Genomic DNA, 20,355 nt, shown 5'->3' on the forward strand with positions numbered 1-20,355 from the left:
GTTTTGGACTTGCGTGAGTCCTGTATACCCTTTGTTTCGGCCAATTTCTCCCATTTGGAATGGCTGTATCTACCCAATATCTGTACCCTCATGTATCTAGGAAGTAACTAGCTTGCTTTTGATTTTACAAGCTCATAGGTGGAAGGGACTTGCCTTGTCTCAGATGAGACTTTGGATTGTCGACTTTTGGGTTAATGCTGAAATGAGTTAAATTTGGGGGGACTGTTGGGAAGGCATGATTGGTTTTAAAATGTGAGGGCATGAGATTTGGAGGGGACGGAGTGGAATGGTATAGTTTGGCTCTGTGTTCCCAGCCAATCTTATCTTGAATTGTACTCCCAGAATTCCCATGTGTTGTGGGAGGGATCCAGTGGGAGATAATTGAATCATGGGGGTGGTTTCTTCCATACTGTTCCCATGGTAGTGAACAAGTCTCATGAGATCTAATGGTTTTATCAGGGTTTTCTGCTTTTGCATCTTCCTTATTTTCTCTTGCTGCTCCCATGTAAGAAGTGCCTTTTGCATCTTGCTGTGATTCTGAGGCCTCCTCAGCCATGTGGAATTGTAGGTCCAATTAACCTCTTTTTCTTCCCAGTCTCAGCTATATCTTTATCAACAGCATGAACATAGACTAATACAGTAAGCCTCTGGAGTTGTTCATAATTTTGGTATGGTGTGGAAACAGAGGTTTCCTCACTTCCAATGGAGACAAAATAAAGACTGGACAATAATCGTTAGATGCTATACAGTTACCTGATGTCCTAATCATGATCAAAGTTTCTGGCCATTCAAAATTAGACACTCTGGAATCTAGGGAAAGTCACTTTGCTGATAATGCAGCAAATAAGGCTGCTCTTACAATACCCTACAAATTTCTATCATGGCCCAGATAGGTTCCCCAAAATAATTCTGAAACAATTAGTAAAGAGGCACAGAATTGGGCACCAGGAGTTTAAAAAAAAATTGGAAAACTAGAGGATGCTGATTCACTGATAAAGATTTACTTTGGTTTGGGCCAAATAAACAAACCTGTCTTGCCAGACTCCATGAAATTTCCATTATTTACTACCATACATAATGTAAGCCACTGACGATGTAAATATAATTACTTCTATAAGACAGTACTGGTGGGGTACCATCAATAAAGCAGCCAAAACAATTCTTATTTTAGCCTGCCCTACATTCTCTAAATCCAATCCTGGAAAAGCAGAGTGCATAGCCCTGAACATTTTAACCTCCCTAACGGGCCATTTAAAGTTTGTCAGACGGATTTTATCCAGCTCTCAAATTTTCATTTGAGAGAAAACTCTCTATAGACTTCTCAGTTTAACTAGGGGAAACCTAAATCTAGTGGTGGGGTGGGGGTATTTATTTATTTATTTATTTATTTATTTTGAGACAGAGTCTTGCTCTATCACCCAGGCTGGAGAGCAATGGCATGATATCTGCTCACTGCAACCTCCACCTCCTGGGTTCAAGTAATTCTCCTGCCTCAGCCTCCCAAATATGCTGGGACTACAGGCATGTGCCACCATGCCCAGCTAATTTTTGTATTTTTTAGTAGAGATGGGGGTTCACTATGTTGGCCAGGATGGTCTCAATCTCTTGACTTTATGATCCGCCCGCCTCGGCCTCCCAAAGTGCTGGGATTACAGGCGTGAGCCACCGCGTCCGGCCAGGTGAAAAAAGTTCTGAAACACCTAACATATTTTTTATTTTAAGTAAATGCAATAATAAATTGGGCTTAACCCGACAGCTGACCACAAATAATGAATGTTAGTTTCCTCTTCCTTCTCTGTTAGAGCTGACTTTTGAAGCAGAACTTGTGCAGACACTCCTGAATTATGGTGACTATGGGCAGCTGGCATGTTGGTCATATTTCTGATTCAAAAGCAATAAACTGCCCTAGGACACAGCAACACATCTGTTCTGGTTTGAGCTAGAACCAGATAACTAAAGGGCAATGAATGAGTGAGTTGATGTGTGGGTAGATAAGAAAAGACAGATCAGAAAATACCTTACTCTTCTTCACTCATTTGGATATTGAGTCAAAGAGGGACCCTTCATCAGGGGCCTATGTAGCTGCCTTTGGCATCCCAGATTCCTTTGTAGAACAACAGAGAGGGCCCCCCTCAACCCCGTACTGTGAGCACAGAGTCACTTTGTTTACAGGCTTAGCCCCGGCCTTTTCCAGAGCCAAAACCTGAACAGGGATAGAATCTTTATTGTTGATCTAGATAAAGCATGCCTTGGCACACTTGTGAACTGCTGTACACTCTCATCCCTGCTAGGGTTATGTGATCTGTGGTACTGACTGCCTGACTCAGTTTCCCTGCAGGCACCCCAGTTCTATTGTTCAGATCCCTGGAGATCTGCCTAGCCTTGTTAGGCCCATCCTCCAGAGAGGCCAACATTGTCATTTATGTTCTTAGATACAGGCTGGTGACACTTCTCTTAATAGCTTTTCCTCAAGATATGGCAAGCTCATTTGTCTGTTGGGAAGCGTTTCGTCTCTGTTTGTCCTACTAGTCCATCCCATCTTTCAGATCAGGTTGCTTTGCTTTTGGTCAGTCAAAAGCAGACTGGTGTGCACCGTATTTATTTCAATATGCAAATAGAACTGGACATCAATCACATTGGAAGTATGGACTTTATTTGAGGTATGGACTTTATGTGAGGACTTTATTTCCCTCTAGCCAGGCCAGTGCTAAGATTCATGACCTTTTCCAGTGAAGCACCTCACTGAGTTTAGAACAAAGCTTGCTGCATTTTTGAAAATATGAATATGTGATTTGTTCACAAGCTTACAAATGCTTCGGAAAATTGGTAATTATTGACATTTCAAGTAACACGTGTATGTCCTTCTCAAAAGTGAACGTGAATTCTTTCACAGTGTGACAATAGAATCAAAATACCCTAGAACCAGGCGCTCCAGCACTTGATTTTGGCAAATATATAACACAGAACTCTGACATGGAAATTTTAAGAGTAAACAAAATTATTCTATTTTCTCACAGATGGAAAGTGGAAGGGGAATTTGTTAAAGAATTAAATTCACTTAGGTTTTGAAGGAAAAAATAAACCCATCAATATTGTATCAATTACTATCTTTGAATCCAAGAAGTGTGTGTGTGTGTGTGTGTGTGTGTGTGTGTGTGAGAGAGAGAGAGAGAGAGAGAGAGAGAGACAGAAGGACAGACAGACAGATAGGGTTTTGAAGGGGACAAGCATTCAAACCATAGCAGAAGCTTTGCTGTGTTTATGACAGTTTAAACCTAGATATGGAAAAGGTCAAAATAAGTCATCAAACATTATTATCTCAAGCTATAAATACTTTTTTATTTGTCCTATATACCTATATATCTCACCCCTAAAATCACAAATGGCATGATAAATGACCATATTCCTCAAAATATCAATTTCAGAGAACCTGAAATTTTCCAATTTTGAGTCATTTTTTCTTTCTGGATTTTGTGTGACAACTTGATTCTTTTTCTATTTGCAAGTTTGCTTTCTTTTGTTTTTGTTCATTTAGCTTTCTTTCCCTTCTCTTCCTTCTTTCCTTGTTTCATTTCTTCCTTGAGAACTATTTTCATTTGCTAGAACCATACCTAAGTTTGTCAACAAAGCAATAAAACCTCAAAAAAAAAAAAGATGATTATCTCTGCCTCTTCTCCTTTTGCATTTCCTCATGATCACCAGGCAGAAGAAACACAAGTCACTTCCTTTGGGCTACCTGATGAGTAGAGCTGAACAAGATCCCTTTGAGTGGGGTATGGTTCTACTTAAATTCTGAGAGCCCAGCAGTCATATGGCTTTCTATTTAAACATGGTTGGAGTCAATATTCTTTTTTAACCTCCCTGGGATTTATCCAAAGTGTGATTAAGGCTGGGAAAACAGAGGGCAGAACAGAAGAGAGATTGAGGGTACTTTAGATCTGTTCTTTGTTACTCACCCTCTAGGGTTCCCAGGACAAATATCCTCCCACAGAACATCTTTCCCAGTGGAATCAAGGGGAAAATTGGACAATTAATCTATGTTTTATGGATATCTTTAACTGGAGATTACCAGTTCGATCTACTCCCTAGAGTTTTCTTCTTAGTTAAGCTCTTCAATTCTCAGATCTGGGACTGTAAACAGGAATGAATTTCCACTTGTACCTTTTCTTCTTGATGCCTGAGAAATGTCTAGGATCTTGGAAGCTGGTTTTTAGGTCACATAATGAGACCTTAGGACACACCCACCAAACATTGGATCATAAAATCAGGGAAGGTAAGCATCAGAGATGGGATGCGTATTTACTTCCTCTCAGTGATCGATGAGTTTATAAGTGGATATAGAAGAGGATGAAGTAGAAGGCTGCAGTTGGCATGGGGAGAAGAGATAGAGTGAATATAAAAACACACACACACACAGATGGGGATAGGGAGAGAGAAAAGGGTGGAATGGAGAGATGTTGAGGGCCGAACATAGACAGGATGAGAGAAAGGGTCAAAAGGAGAAAAAGACAGGGTGAAGAGAGAGACTGACAGACTGGAGGAATTTTTTTCTGTCTTGGATCCTGACATAGAAAACCAGATGTGAACAGCACAGAATCCTATCATTCCAAAGTTGTTTAGGTGTTTAAAACAGGAATTTTAGGAAGTCCTTCTACACTTTCAAACTATTTTCTTCATTGGCTATACAAATTATTCAGTTGCCAATATTCGGGATAATTTTTGTTTGATGACAAGCATATTCCTCTCTGTTTCGTCAAGACAACACTAATATGGTGCCTTATCTGTGGTAGGTTTCGAGGGTCTGGTTGAATGATTGCATGTGTCTTATAAGAACAAATGTCTCCCCAACGTGGTCACTTGTTTAGTTCTTGATGTCTGCCTGTGTCAGAACTGTCAGAAGTCATGACCTTTGAAGCAATCAGCAGACACCTGAAGATGAAAAGAAGAATGGCGTTTAAAACGATCATTAAAGGGGAAAATACTTAGGAGGCAGGGATCAGGGCAAACGAAGTCATCTCTTCACATCTTGCTGAACACTCAGTTATCCACTTGCCATTGGCTTTGAGTCTTCATAGGCTGCTGAAGAACTGGCGCTTGGCTGCCTGATAAATTATCCAGTTCATCCCCGAATACAGTCCGCAGCAAGGCATTGCATTCATCTGCTGGGCATCAGAATATAAGCTGCTTATGTGAGAACAAACCTCTCTCCCGAATTTCTTGTTTGTTTTCCCTCCCTGGTAAGTACCACCTGTTTCTCACCTGTCTGAATGAGAACTTCCTCAGTAGAATGATCATTTTCCCTCTGTGCTCATATGTGTTCTATATTGCTGCCCAAAACTGGTTTGCCACCAGTTTTATACTCAATTTCACGTCTTTGTCTAAGAATCCACATCCAGAGTCCAGCAAAGGAGTTGACATAAGTAATTTTCTCCTGCATGTAAAAGGATGTAAATTCCTCTGGCCCCTCTCTGGGTAGATTTGCATTTTGTCTTTAATTGTGGCAGGAGGGAGACCAACATTTATTGAGCACTATGCAAACAAAGGTACTAGGACTTTCAAATATGTCATCTCGTTTTATCTTACACATACCTTATGGGGTATAACAGATGCTGTTTAAAGATCTTCATCGCTCTGAGATTTGCAAGAGTTAAGAAACCTGCTATGGACAGAAATGCCACAATTAAAGTTTTATGATGAACAACCCTAAGATAGTTATTCTGAAATCTGTGACTTTTTCTCCAGCCTCACATTGCCTCCAAAGTGGGGGTAGAGGATGGGGGGGTGAGAGAGAGGGGGGGGGAGAGAGAGAGAGAGAGAAAGAAGAAAAGAAGAGGAAGAAGAAGAAGAAGGAGGAGGAGGAGGAGGAGGAGGAGGAAGGAGGAGGAGGAGGAGGAGGAAGGAGGAGGAAGGAGGAGGAAGGAGGAGGAGGAGGAGGAAGGAGGAAGGAGGAGGAAGGAGGAGGAGGAGGTGGAGGAGGAGGAGGAAAAGGAGGAGGAAAAGGAGGAGGTGGAGGAGGAGGAGGAAAAGGAGGAGGAGGAGGAAAAGAGGGGGAGGAGGGGGAGGAGGAGAAGGAGAAGAAAAAGAAGAAGAAAGGAGGAGGAGGAGAATAAGAAGATGAAGAAGAAGAGGGAGGAGGAGGAGGAGAAAGAATGACTCATTTCCTCTGGTAGCACTAGAAAAAGGAGGATGTTTGAGGCTAACACATTTTGAACACTGTTTACGGACCTCAATATGTATTCTTAGGGTGGGAATGTCTTTCAGGAGTTGGCATGAGGTCTGTATAGCTAGATTAAAAATTGGAAGATTTGAAACCTGCCACTGACTTGTCATATGCTGAATTTTTTCTCTAGGCCAGAAGCCCAATGGATGGGTAAGAGCCCTTTCTAACTCTGTCTTTTCTTATTAAAGGAAAGGATGACAATGAAATTTTGCAGGAGAGGTATGGCATAGAGTCTCCTTTACCATTATTGACAAATGCTTCCAAATGAGCTAGCAGCCTCATTTCCCTACTGGTTAGGTAAGGATTAGCTCTGCTGAGTGATTGCTTTGTTTTGTTGAATGCAAGATAGAAGTTAGGGAAAGACTCACAGATTTTGTTGCATTCTGGTCCCTAGATAACCAGAATATTTTTGGATAGACCTGAAGTGTTTCCAGTGCTGATGTATCAGTTTTCTATTAGTGCTCTAACAAGTTACCACAAGCTTAGTAGTGAAGAAAAACATCACAAATGTTATTCTATCAGAGTTCTGGAGGCAAGATGTGTAAAATGGATCTAACTGAGTTAAAACTGAAGAGGTCAGCATTTCTTTGAGATGTTCTAGAGCCTAATCTTGTTTTCTTGCTTTTTCTGGCTTGTAGAGGCCACTTGCATTCCTTAGCTCACGGCCCCTTCCTTCATCCTCTAAGTCAACAGCATAACATCTTCAAATACCTCTCTGATTCTGACTCTTCTATGTCTTCTTCCACATTTAAGAACTCGTTATTACATTAGGCCAACCCAGATAATCCAGGATTAGCTCCCCAGTTTAAAATCAGCTGATTAGCAACCTTAATTCCATCTACAACCTTAATACCTCCTTGGCATGCACCATAACAGATTTATGGGTTCTGGAGATTAGGATGTGGACACCTTTGGGGGTTCTTATTCTGCTTAGCACAGCTGACTAGCAGGTGTTATGTTTTAAGACGATAGGGGTACTGAAGAGGGAGCTAAAAAGTTGGAGTACACCTAAAATCTCACTTCTTTTGCCATCTTTTGATAATAACCTTCACAGTTTGTCATGGGATGAGTGTTATTGCCTGGGGTGGAAAGGGAGATGGCATTGGGAAAGAACTAGAAAAAGTATACTTTGAATATAATTTAAGATAATGTCACTTAAACAGCTTTGTGTTGGCAGAAGACAATAGAGTATAAATAAATTTGCCTAAAGTACTTTCCTACATCTAGTCTTGTCTTTACTTTCTCAACATGACACGGCATCACAAGAAATCTACAACCACCAAGGGGAAGACATCTAAATGACATTCAGTGGAAATGTGCCTTCCAGCAAGGTTGGAACAGAGAAGTTGACAAGAGTGAGGGGGAAAGGGAGGACAAGACAGAAATTGGAGTTGTAGGAGAGATGCAGGTTCTGCAGGGTCTTGAAACCATATTGAGGTTGTTACACACTACATGGCGTACATGAGCAGATCGTGCAGGTTTGTTACATAGGTATATACATGCTGTGGTGGTTTGCTGCATTCATCCCCCAGTCATCTACATTTTGTACTTTTCCTAATGTTATCTCTCCCCAATCCCTCAACCCCCTGCTATCCCTCCCCTAGCTCCACCCACCCCCCAAAAGGCTCTGGTGTGTGATGTTCCATTCCCTGTGTCCATGTGTTCTCATTGTTCAACACCCATTTATGAGTGAGAACATGCAGTGTTTGGTTTCCTGTTCTTATGTCAGTTTACTGAGAATGATGGTTTCCATCTTCATCCATGTCCCTGCAAAGGACATGAATGCATTCTTTTTTATAGCTGCATAGTATTCCATGGTGTATATGTACCACATTTTCTTTATCCAATCTATCATTGATGGACATTTGGGTTGGCTCCAGGTCTTTGCTATTGTAGTGTCATGATGAACATGTGTGTACATGTGTCTTTATAATAGAATGATTTATAGTCCTTTGGGTATATACCCAGTAATGGGATTGCTGGGTCAAATGGTATTTCTATTTCTAGATCCTTGAGGAATCTCCATACTGTCTTCCACACTTGTTGAACTAATTTACACTCCCACCAACAGTGTAAAAGCATTCCTATTTCTCCACATCCTCTCCAGCATCTGTCGTTTCCTGATTTTTTTAATGATTACCATTCTAACCAGCATGAAATATTATCTCAATGTGGTTTTGATTTGCATTTCCCTAATGACCAGTGATGATGAGCATTTTTCATATGTTTGTTAGCTGCACAAATAACTTCTTTTGAAAAGTATCTGTTCATATCCTTGACCCACTTTTTGATGGGGTTGTTTTTTTCTTGTAAATTTGTTTACATTCTTTGTAGATTCTGGATATTAGCCCTTTGTCAGATGAGTAGATAGCAAAATGTTTTCCCATTCTATTGGTTGCCAGTCACTCTGTCAGTTTCTTTTGCTGTGCAGAAGCTCTGAAGTTTAATTAGATCTCATTTGTCTATTTTGGCTTTTGTTGCCATTGTTTTTGGTGTTTCAGTCATGAAGTCCTTGCCTGTGCCTATGTCCTGAATTGTATTGTCTAGGTTTTCAATGATACACTCTAATCTTAAAGGCCAATGAGAATCCTTTGAGAATTTTTAGACAGGGGAAGTCATGTTGAAGGTAGTTTTAGAAAAGGTCTCCAAGACTGCAGTACAGAAAATGAATTGATACAATCCAGAATTTCTTAGGAACCCTCTATGTAATTGAAACAAATAAAAATGTATGCATAGTAATAACTGTTCTAATGAGAACTCATGAACACAGGGATGGGAACAACACACACTGGGGCCTGTTGGGGGTATGGGAGGGGAAGCATCAGGATAAATAGCTAATGCATATAGGGATTAATACCTAGGCGATGGATTGGCAGATGCATCAAACCACCATGGCATACATTTATCTATGTATCAAATCTGCATGTTCTGCACATGTATTCCGGAACTTAAAATTAAATGAAATTAAATTTTAAAAAATAATGACTGTTATTTGAAGAACAGTCATTTGAGGAATGCTATTCTTTAAATCTTTTTATTTGAAAAGGCGACCTCTCATCTGAAATTTAACAACGGCTGGTGAAGTCAGGTCTTCTAGTGGTTGCTGTGCCATGACTGATGCCTTGGAATACTCTCTACATTAACTTTTTGGGGCAGTAACTTGACTGAAACACCTTTTTCCACAGCCTAGTCCTCAGGGCCACAGGTGCAAGGTTTCCGTTTTGTTCTTGAACCAAGAAATGCTGACTCTCAGTAACATGTGCCTCAATAATTTTTCTAGTTTTCTTAAATACCAAAATATAAGGAAAAATAGGAGATGCAGGTTAAAAATTGCACTTTCTGAAATAAAACATATATATATATATATTTTAAGTTCGGTACACAGGTAAATGTGTGCCATGGTGGTTTGCTGCACCTATCATCCCATTGTCTAGGTAATTAAGCCCAGAATGCATTAGCTAAATTTTCTGATGCTCTTCCTCTCCCCACACACCCGATGGGCGCTAGTTGCTCCTCTCCCTGTGTCTATGTTAAAACATACATCTTTTAATATGACTGCTAAAAATGATCATTTCAGGGTCTCTAATATTGTCAAGCATTCTTCATCTCCATCAGAGAGCAAGGAAATATGAGCCCTGAGAACCTGAGCTGCGTGTCTGAGTTCCTCCTCCTGGGTCTCCCCATCCGGCCAGAGCAGCAGGCCGTGTTCTTTGACCTGTTCCTGGGCATGTACCTGACCATGGTGCTGGGGAACCTGCTCATCATCCTGCTCATCCGGCTGGACTCTCACCTCCACACCCGCATGTACTTCTTCCTCAGCCACTTGGCTCTCACTGACATCTTCTTTTCATCTGTCACTGTCCCTAAGATGCTGACGGACATGCAAAGTACAAATCTATCCCCTATGAGGAGTGCATTTCTCAGATGTATTTTTTTGTATTTTTTACTGACCTGGACAGCTTCCTTATTACATCAATGGCGTATGACCTATATGTTGCCATATGTTACCCTCTCCACTACACTGCCATCATGAGGGAAGGGCTCTGTGCCTTCTTAGTGGCTGTATCTTGGATTCCATCTTGTGCTAGCTCCCTCTCTCATACCCTTCTGCTGACCTGGCTGTCTTTCTGTGATGCAAACACCGTCCGTCCACCACTTCTTCTGTGACCTTGCTGCCCTGCTCAAGCTGTCCTGCTCAGATATCTTCCTCAATGAGCTGGTCATGTTCACAGTAGGGGTGGTGGTCATTACCCTGCCATTCATGTGTATCCTGGTATCATATGGCTACATTGGGGCCACTATCCTGAGGGTCCCTTCAACCAAAGGGATCCGCAAAGCGTTGTCCATGTGTGGCTCCCATCTCTCTGTGGTGTCTCTGTATTATGGCTCAATATTTGGCCAGTACCTTTTCCCAACTGTAAGCAGTTCCATTGACAAGGATGTCATTGTGGCTCTAATGTACACAGTGGTCACACCCATGTTGAACCCCTTTATCTACAGCCTTAGGAACAGGGACATGAAAGAGGCCCTTGGGAAACTCTTCAGTAGAGCAAAGTTTTTCTCTTCGTGACATCTGACTTTTTAAGCAATTCGAATCTCGTTTTGGTTTATCTCATGTATTTGATTTTCCATTTGAATATGTCTCAAAACCTTGTATATCCTGAAGCCCTAAGACAAATGTTAACATGTTGAATGTAACTGGTAAATATTTGTTGACCGGAATTCTATTCTCTTATTAACAATGTTATTCTTTATAAATAGTTTTTGATCAGTGAATGCTAAATTAATTTTATTTTTCTTTCTGCAACTTGGAGAAAAGACATAACAATACAGTAATATACAGTTTTGATATCCCTTATTCGAGGAGATTTTTGGAAACATATATGTTTTTGGCCCATAATCCTAGACTTTAACACAACATAGAATTGAAAGAATTAGTGGTATTATTTTACTATCCTCTATAAGGTAGACTGAATGTGATCATTAGTGAAGTGATCAGACAACTCACAAAAGAGACAGTTTCAAGGCATTTCATAGTCTTTAATAAAATTTCACAGTGAATCGTTGTGTTAATTCAGTAGAAGATGGGCTAAAAATAAAAAATCTTAAGTAGATATGTATGTATTGATATGCATAAGAAATAGAAATGCAAACATAGTCACAACACATTATTACAGAAAAAGAAAGTGACGAAGTACTATAAAATACATTCCATTATGTAAACAGATATGTTTATGAATAAAAGTCATTTATTTCATTAATTATTTGTTTACTTTTTCGTTGGAACATTGATCTTTTGTGCAGGCTGGAATGCAGTGGCGTGGTCTTGGCTCACTGCAACCTCTGCCTCGCGGGTTCAAGTGATTCTCCTACCTCAGCCTCCCGAGTAGATGGGATTACAGGCATGCACCACCACACTCATCTAATTTTGTATTTTTAGTAGAGAGAGCATTGGTCAGGCTGTTCTTGAACTCCTGACCTCAGGTGATCCACCTGCCTCGGCCTCCCAAAGTGCTGGGATTACAGGTGTGAGCCACTGTATCCAGCCATTTTATTTTATTTTTTAAAATTTCAACTATTGTTTTACATTCATGGGGTGTATACCCAGGTTTGTAACATGGATATATTACGTGATGCTGAGGTTTGAGTTACAAATGATTTCATCACCCAGAGAGTGAGCAGAATACCCAGTAGTTAGTTTTTCAACCTTTCTCTAGCAGTCTCCAGTGTCTATTACTCTCATCTTTATGTTTAGCTCCCATGTAGAAGTGAGAACATGCAGTATTTGTTTTTCTGTTTCTGTGTTAGTTTGCTTAGGATCATGGCCTCCAGTTACATCCATGTTGCTGCAAAAAAACGTGATTTCATTCTTTTTGACGGCTTCATAGTATTCCATGGTGTACTACATGTTTTTAATCCAGTCCACTGTTGATAAATACCTAAGTTGATTCCATGTGTTTACTATTGTGAATACTGAAAAAACCCTCTTAGAAGGATAAAAAATGAATCATGAAAGGGTTTGAGATACTTTGACTTTCTCCTTCATTTCCATGTTTATATTATTTGCATTTCCATCATGAAGAGGAATTAATTTTATAAGCAGCAAACAAAAAAAGAATTTTCATTTCAGAGAAAAATTTCTATAGACATCTCAACCTAACACCTAACTAGGGGAAACCTGAATCCAGCATGGGAGGTCTTTCCCCATCCCCTTTTGGACTTAAATTCACAGGGCCCGACAATCTTCCTAAGAACAGAGATTCCTTAAAGTCTGCCCTTAGAGCCACTTGCTTCGGAATTATCTGGCTCTAGATCTTATGAATAAATATCTCTGCAGATGGAGCTGGGACCTGAATCTTTAACAAGTTCCCCCGTTGATTTTGATAAACATCAAGGTTTAGAGACCACTGCCCTAGGGCATCTGTCCTGGGGGGGAGTAGGAGGAAAACCGAGGAATTAATGCATGTTTAATGCAAGTCTCTAACCACATGGTTGGTGCCCTGTCCCCTCGAGTCCTCTCCCTGGTGGATAGAATAGAGTTGTTACCTCTCCATTTCTGAATCATGCAAATTGAGAAGAGTAAGCTCCAGGTTCATTTTTTTCTCCGATGTCAGTGAGGTTTAGGACCACATATGTCAGAGGCTAACTCTGATCTTTTGGTCTCCTAGAAAGAAGCTGAGAAACCAGTCCATACTCCCAGGAATGACTTGAGCATAAAGTTCAGAGCAGGACTGGATATCCTTCATCAGTATCGGTGTGTGTGTATGTGTGTAAGTGTGTGCACACGGACGTGTATACAGGTGCTTAGCATTTCTCTATGCCCTTGCTGAAGTCATTTTTGATTTCGGGTTCCTAAAGACAGGGATGCAACAATCACCACTGGCCAGTGACTTTTATGTCTTTAACCCCGTTTGTGGGGAGCTGAGGGACAGTGCCAGCTGGCTACATAAATTGGTGGGCATATCCTCAAAATCCAGGGTAGGAGGTCTCATCTCAGCATTTGTGTTCTAGATATTAGAATGTGTGCTTATCTATTTAGTGCATGCAGTGTTAGAGAGCCCTCTCTAATATTTCTTTCTAAAGTCCCTGATCATTCCCTTTCCTTTAGGCAGCACAGCTACTTTCACCTGGAAGTATCTTTGAAGGACACATTTAGCTAGAGAGCCTTGGGTCCTTTCTTCCTTTATGTAGCATCCATATTGCAGATCCTTATTAGAATCTGCTTGATAACTTCCTTCCTGTAATCCCTAGTGTATTCTTAAACCTTCGTCAAAGGCAGCAAACTTTGAGCCCAGGAAATATCTACTATCCCAATTACTTTTGCCTGGTTTGCACTGAAGATAAGACACTTATGCTTTTTATTAATTTTCTTGTACAATTTACTAACTACAATTGAGTATACAATGTTGAATAGAAAATAGCTGGCATAGTTTTCTCATTCCTGATTTTAATGGCAATGCTTTAAAATACCACCACTAAGTATGGTGTTTGCTGCCTCATTTAGTTTAGTGAGTGTCTTAGTTGGCTGGGCTGCTATAGCTGGTTGACTTTAAACAGCAGACATTTATTTGTCACAGTTCTGGAGCCTGGGAAGTCCATGATCAAGGTACCAGCAGATTCGGTTACTGGTGTGGGTCCACTTTCTGGTTAGCAGATGGCTACCTTCCTGCTGTGTCCTCACATGGCAATGCCTGAGACAGGTTTCTTCCTATGAGGGAAATAATCCCATTGATGAGGCTCTAACCTCATGACCTAATTAGGTTTCACTTTTAAATATTTTTTGTAGCATTTACTTTTTTATGGCAGTGACATTGTAATCAATGGATATGTTTTTTTCTCATCAACTTCATACATAATGAAAACTTTTGCTGTTTATCTTTGACAGAGTTTCCTTTGGATATATGTTATTGAAATTTCATCCTTGTATGTTGCTTACTAATAAATTTTGAAGTCAAATTTTAAAAGTTCATCATGTTACAACTTGAAGGCTCAAGACTTGCCTGATGATTGTTTTTAAAAGTACAGACACAGAATAGAAATTGGAAAGATGCTATCTTACTATCCATCTGCTAATAGAGTGTGAGGCTTCCTCTTTACTGACTAGACATAGCTGGTCTCCTTTTCTATATCAGACTCTTTACTCTGTTGGCAAATTCTCTCATTTTGCATGATAAAACCATCTACTCTAAATCATTTTTTTTGTAGGGACATAGCAATGTAAACTGACATTAGCATATTCATTAGTAGAAAGGATCTTATCCTTACCTGCCTGCTGTAAACCAATGTTTGTTCCTGCTTTCCTAGCTCCCTCTATTTGCAGCAGAGAAGACTAGCATCATGGAGTGGGAACCAGAGCAGCATATCCGAGTTCCTCCTCCTGGGTCTCCACATCTGGCCAGAGCAGCAGGCCATGTTCTTTGCCCTGTTCCTGGGCATGTACCTGATCACGGTGCTGGGGAACCTGCTCATCATCCTGCTCATCTGGCTGGACTCTCACCTCCACACCCCCATGTACTTCTTCCTCAGCCACTTGGCTCTCACTGACATCTCCCTTTCATCTGTCACTGTCCCTAAGATGTTAATGAGCATGCACACTCAGGAGCAATCTATTCCCTTTGCAGGGTGTGTAACCCAGATGTATTTTTTCATATTTTTCACGGTTCTGGACAATTTCCTTCTCACCTCAATGGCATACGATCGATACGTGGCCATCTGTCACCCACTCCGCTATACTACTATCATGAAAGATGGACTGTGTACCTTACTAGTAGCTGTGTGCTGGATCCTCTCCTGTACCAATGCCCTGACTCACACTCTCCTCCTGGCCCAGCTGTCCTTTTGTGCTGACAACACCATCCCCCATTTCTTCTGTGACCTTGCTGCCCTACTCAAGCTGTCATGCTCAGACATCTCCCTCAATGAGCTGCTCATTTTCACAGTGGGACTGGCAGTCATTACTCTACCACTAATATGCATTTTGATCTCTTACGGCCACATTGGGGTCACCATCCTAAAGGCTCCATCTACCAAGGGGATCTTCAAAGCCTTGTCCACCTGCGGCTCCCACCTCTCTGTGGTGTCTCTGTATTATGGCACAATTATTGGACTGTATTTTGTCCCCTCATCCAGTGTCTCCAGCGATAAGAACATAATTGCCTCTGTGATGTACACGGTGGTCACCCCATTGCTGAATCTCTTCATTTACAGCCTAAGGAACAGGGACATAAAGGGAGCCCTGGAGAGACTCTTCAACAGGGCAATAGTCTTATCTCAGTGACATTTGTTCTTCTTTATAGCAGACACATGCATCGACCTATCTCCAGATGATAGATCCTTAATCCTGATCCCAGCAAGGGATAAGTGCTCAGTAACTCTTTGATGACTTGAATTGCATTCTGATACAGTTATTCTCTTTTTTCCTCTTTAGTATAAATGGTAAATTCTGAGTTTATATAATTGATTGTTTATCTTGCCTATTAGATTCAGAAATTACATAGCTAACAGAACTTAAATCTTTCCTTTTATTTCCTGACAATTCATTTTTTTCTTAAGAATTGTCTAAATATATTGACTAACAGGCTTCCCTTGGCAGAGAAAGGTTGAAGGATTGGGTATTTGTAAAGCTGTTTTCCTTTCTTTCTTCCCATTCGGTTCTCTTCTCACATGTTTTATTGTTGGTGGTATTGGTGGTGGCTCAGGAGAAGAAACTGTATGGTACCCTCTACAGATCCAAAAAGCTATTCACTGTCATAAGTTCAGCTCCTCCACTTCAGGGCTTGAGGTTCCTCCTTGATTTCGGGAACACTAACCACTCATCTAGACTACAACAACTTTCATTCAACAGTTCACTTTTAGACCAGTTGTCTATGAAGCTTTCTGACTACACATGTGAGTTTCAATCACAACACAGGTAAGGGATGAAAAGAAGGGACTCACTCCAGGTAAGGGATGAAAAGAACAAAAAAGTGTTCACAGTCAGGAGCCTTCCGTTACCCTCACTGAGTTTGTCCCTTTCCCATTCAGTCCCTTCATTGTCTTTCTCAATGGGAAGCATTTCTGCTTGGCTTAGTGACCCCTGGTTTGTATTATTTGCCCAATTAATCTTCCATCATTTTATTCTATCTTCTATGTTCTTCACCATCCTGTGAAGGGGCACACAGGTCTCTTTTTTCATTCCCATACTTAGTTAAAGATAAACTGAATTGCAAATGCTTCTGAGAATCAGTATCATGTAGCTGCAAGAGAATATTTGGAAAGATAGATGTCATTTGTAATCTGTATATACCAGGGTGGTGGCTGTGTGGCCTCTGACAATTCACCTAACTCCTCTGAACCTGAATTTATTCTTCTGTATAGGTGAAAAAGTTTCTAAAACACCTAACGTATTTTTTATTTGAAGGAAATGTAATAATAAATTGGGCTTAACACTACAGCAGACCAAGAATAATGAATGTTAGTTTCCTCTTCCTTCTCTGTCAGAGCTGAGTTTTGAAGCAGAACTTGTGCAGACACTCCTGAATTATGGTGACTATGGGCAGCTGGCATGTTGGTCATATTTCTGATTCAAAAGCAATAAACTGCCCTAGGACACAGCAACACATCTGTTCTGGCTTGAGCTAGAACCAAATAACTAAAGGGCAATGAATGAGTGAGCTGATGTGTGGGTAGGTTAGGAAAGACAGTTCAGAAGAATACTTTACTCTTCACTTGTTTTGATATTGACTCACAGAGTGACCCTTCATCAGGGGCTTATGTAGCTGCCTTTGGCATCCCAGATTCCTTTGTAGAACAACAGAGAGTGCCCCCCTCCACCCCTTGCTGAAAGCACAGAGTCACTGCATTTACAAGCTTAGCCCTGACCTTTTCCAGAGCCAAAACCTGAACAGGGATAGTATCTTTATTGTTGGTCTGGATAAAGCATGTCTTGGTAGCCTCAGCACACTTGTGAACCGCTGTACACTCTCATCCCTGCAAGGATTATGTGATCTGTGGAACTGAGTGCCTGCCTCAGTTTCCTTGCCGGCACCCCGGTTCTGTTGTTCAGATCTCTGAAGATCTGCCCAGTTTTGTCAGGCCCATCCTCCAGAGAGGCCAACATTGTCATTTATGTTCTTAGCCACAGGCTGGTAACATTCCTCTGAATGGCTTTTCCTCAAGAAATGGCAAGCTCACTTGTCTGTTGGGAAGTGTTTCATCTCTGTCTGTCCTTCTAGTCTACACCATCTCCCAGATCAGTTTGCTTTGGTTTTGGACAGCCCAAAGCACACTGCTGTGCACCATGTTGATTTGAATATGCAAATAGAACTGGAACTTAAAGTACAATAAATAAAACCCTAAGTTAAAAAAAAGAAATCCTTGTGCATTTTGAAGTAGTTTGATATTTGATTTATGTGTAGAATATTGCAACAGCAGCTTTCCTGTTATTCAGCTAATTTCATTCCATAACCTCTTATCTAGGCTTTGGGTGGGTGAAAACAATCTGGCATCATTGCTGTCTTACCACACAGTTCAACCTGAACTTCCATTGTTTATGTATTTTCAGAAGCATTTATTTTAAAATTTACTCTAAGTTCTGGATACATGTGCAGAACATGCAGGTTTGTTACATGGGCAGACATGTATCATGGTGGTTTGATGCACATATCAACCCATTATTTGGTTTGAAGCCCCTCATGTATTAGATATTTGTCCTAATGCTCTCCCTCCCTTTCCCTCCACACACCCCCCACAGGCCCCAGTGTGTGACGTTTCCCTCCCTGTGTCCATGTGTTCTCATCTTTCAACTGCCACTTATGATTCACAAGCATTTTCACAGTCGTTTCTCCTCTCTTCAAAAAAGCAAGCTGTAGACACTGAAGAATTAAGAGAGTGGAGCACAATAAAACTAATGCTTTTGAAGATATTAAAAGCATTGTTCAGACAACTCACAAAAGAGAGAGTTTCAAGGCATTTCAAAGTCTTTAATAAAATTTCACAGTGAATATTTATGTTAATTCAGCAGGAGATGAACTAAAAATAACAAATCTCAAGTAGATATGTATGTATTGATATGCATAGAAGTAGAAATGCAAACACGATCACAATAAATTATTACAGAAAAAGAAAGTAATAAAGTACTATGAAATAAAGCCCATTATGTAAACAGATATACCAAGACCAGCTAGGCCATAGAGACCCCCACCCAGGTGGTACTGAAGGAATTGAGAAGGAGACACCCAGATAGAATAGCAAAGTGGGACTATCTGGGGGGCCAATAGCCTTCCAGCAGAGAGCCTTAGGGGCTAACAGCATTCTGGGCTGACGGCCTTGAGAAGACTCTGATCCATATAGTGCTTCCCTCTGAACAGGTGATGATTATTAACAAACAGGTGTTCAGTATTTTCTCATAACACAAAAATAAACCAGGTAGGCAGCTGTTGCCTGCATACCACTGATCACAGACAAACTAAAAAGTATTCTCCATGAGGGAGCCATAAGGGCAGGCTCACATATCCCATGCTTAAAGGATTGTTTTAATTGTTTTAAAGAATGGTATAATATTTATATACTGTCTTGTCACTTTAGAATGCCCCAAGTAGTTTTCCACAGGGTGGGGGGTGGCTGGGTTTTCCTTGCCATAGTTCTTCCTAGCAAACGATATATTCTATCATACACTCAGCATTTCTCAACACAGATATGTTTATGAATAAAAGTCATTTTATTTTATTTCATTTTAATTTTTATTTACTTTTTTTTTTTTTTTGAGACAAAGTTTCACTCTTGTTACTCAGGCTGGAGTGTAATGCAGCAATAAATCACTGCAATCTCTGCCTCCTAGTTCAAGCAATTCTCCTGCCTCAGCCTCCTGAGTAGCTGGGGTTACAGGCATGCGCCACTATGCCTGGCTAATTTTGTACTTTTAGTAGAGTCGGGGTTTCTCCATGTTGGTCAGGCTGGTCCTGAACTCCTGACCTCAGGAGGTCAGCCCGCCTCAGTCTCCAAAAGTTCTAGGATTACAGGTATGAGCCACTGTGTCTGGTCATTTTATTTTAATTTTTTAAAATTTCAACTTTTGTTTGATATCGTAGGGTGCATGCCCAGATTTGTTACATGGGTATATTGTGTGCTAAGGTTTGGGGTACAAATGATCTCATGACCCAGATAGTGAGCAGAATACCCAATAGTTAGTTTTTCAACCTTTCTCTAGTAGTCTCCAGTGCCTATTTCGCCCATCTTTACATCCAGGTGTACCTAATATTTAGCTCCCGATTAGAAATGAGAACATGAGTATTTGATTTTTTGTTTCTGTGTTAATTTGCTTAGGATAATGGTCTCCAGTTACTTCCATGTTGCTGCAAAGGACATGATTTCATTCTTTTTGATGGCTTCATAGTATTCCATGGTGTACTACATTTTCTTTATCCAGTCCACCATTGACAAACACCTAAGTTGATTCCTTATGTTTGCTTTTATGAATAGTGGGAAAGTCCTCTTAGAAGGATTAAAAAAACGAATAATGAAAGCGTTTGATACTTTGACTTTCTCCTTCCTTTTCATGTCTATATTATTTGTATTTCCATCATGAAGAGGAATTAATTTTATAAGGAGCAAGCAAAAAAAATTTTCATTTGAGAGAAAACTCTCTATAGACTTCTCAACCTAACTAGGGGAAACCTGAATCCAGCATGGGAGGTCTTTCCCCATCTCCTTTTGGACTTAAATTCACAGGGCCTGACACTCTTCCTAAGAACAGAGATTCCTTAAAGTTGACCCTTAAAGCTGCTTGCCTCAGAATGATCTGGCCCCAGATCTCATGAATGACTATCTCTGCAGGTGGAGCTGGGAACTACATCTTTAACAAGCTCCCCAGGTGATTTTGATGAACATCCAAGTTTAGAGACCACTGCCCTAGGGCATCTGTCCTTGGAATAGGAGGAAAACTGAGCAATTAATGCATGTTTAATGCAAGTCTCTAACCACAAGCTTGGTGCCCTGTCCCCTCGAGTCCTCTCCCTGGTGGGTAAAATAGAGTTGTTACCTTTCCATTTCTGAATGCTGTAAATTGAGAAAAGTAAGCTCCAGGTTCATGACTTTTTTTCTCTGATGTCAGTGACATTTATGACCACAGAATTCAGAGGCTAACTCTGAACTCTTGG

The 20,355-nt window shown here is 40.6% G+C and overlaps 2 protein-coding genes across 2 annotated transcripts; both read left to right on the forward strand.

The window, feature by feature from the left end:
* Window positions 1-6,477: 6,477 nt before the first annotated feature.
* OR1J2 (olfactory receptor family 1 subfamily J member 2) lies at window positions 6,478-13,756 on the forward strand. The gene is given in 3 exon segments (XM_074395298.1): window positions 6,478-10,101; window positions 10,104-10,363; window positions 10,365-13,756. Coding segments are annotated over 3 exon segments (939 nt in total). The 5' UTR covers window positions 6,478-9,848; the 3' UTR covers window positions 10,791-13,756.
* Window positions 13,757-14,498: 742 nt separating this feature from the next.
* LOC101029144 (olfactory receptor 1J4) lies at window positions 14,499-19,676 on the forward strand (the record flags this gene model as incomplete). The annotated part of the gene is made up of 1 exon (XM_074390400.1): window positions 14,499-19,676. A coding segment is annotated over one exon (999 nt), but the record flags the coding sequence as incomplete, so codon positions are not given.
* Window positions 19,677-20,355: the final 679 nt, after the last annotated feature.

This window comes from Saimiri boliviensis, chromosome 2 (assembly GCF_048565385.1).
Source record: "Saimiri boliviensis isolate mSaiBol1 chromosome 2, mSaiBol1.pri, whole genome shotgun sequence".
Taxonomy (NCBI): Eukaryota; Metazoa; Chordata; class Mammalia; order Primates; family Cebidae; genus Saimiri; species Saimiri boliviensis.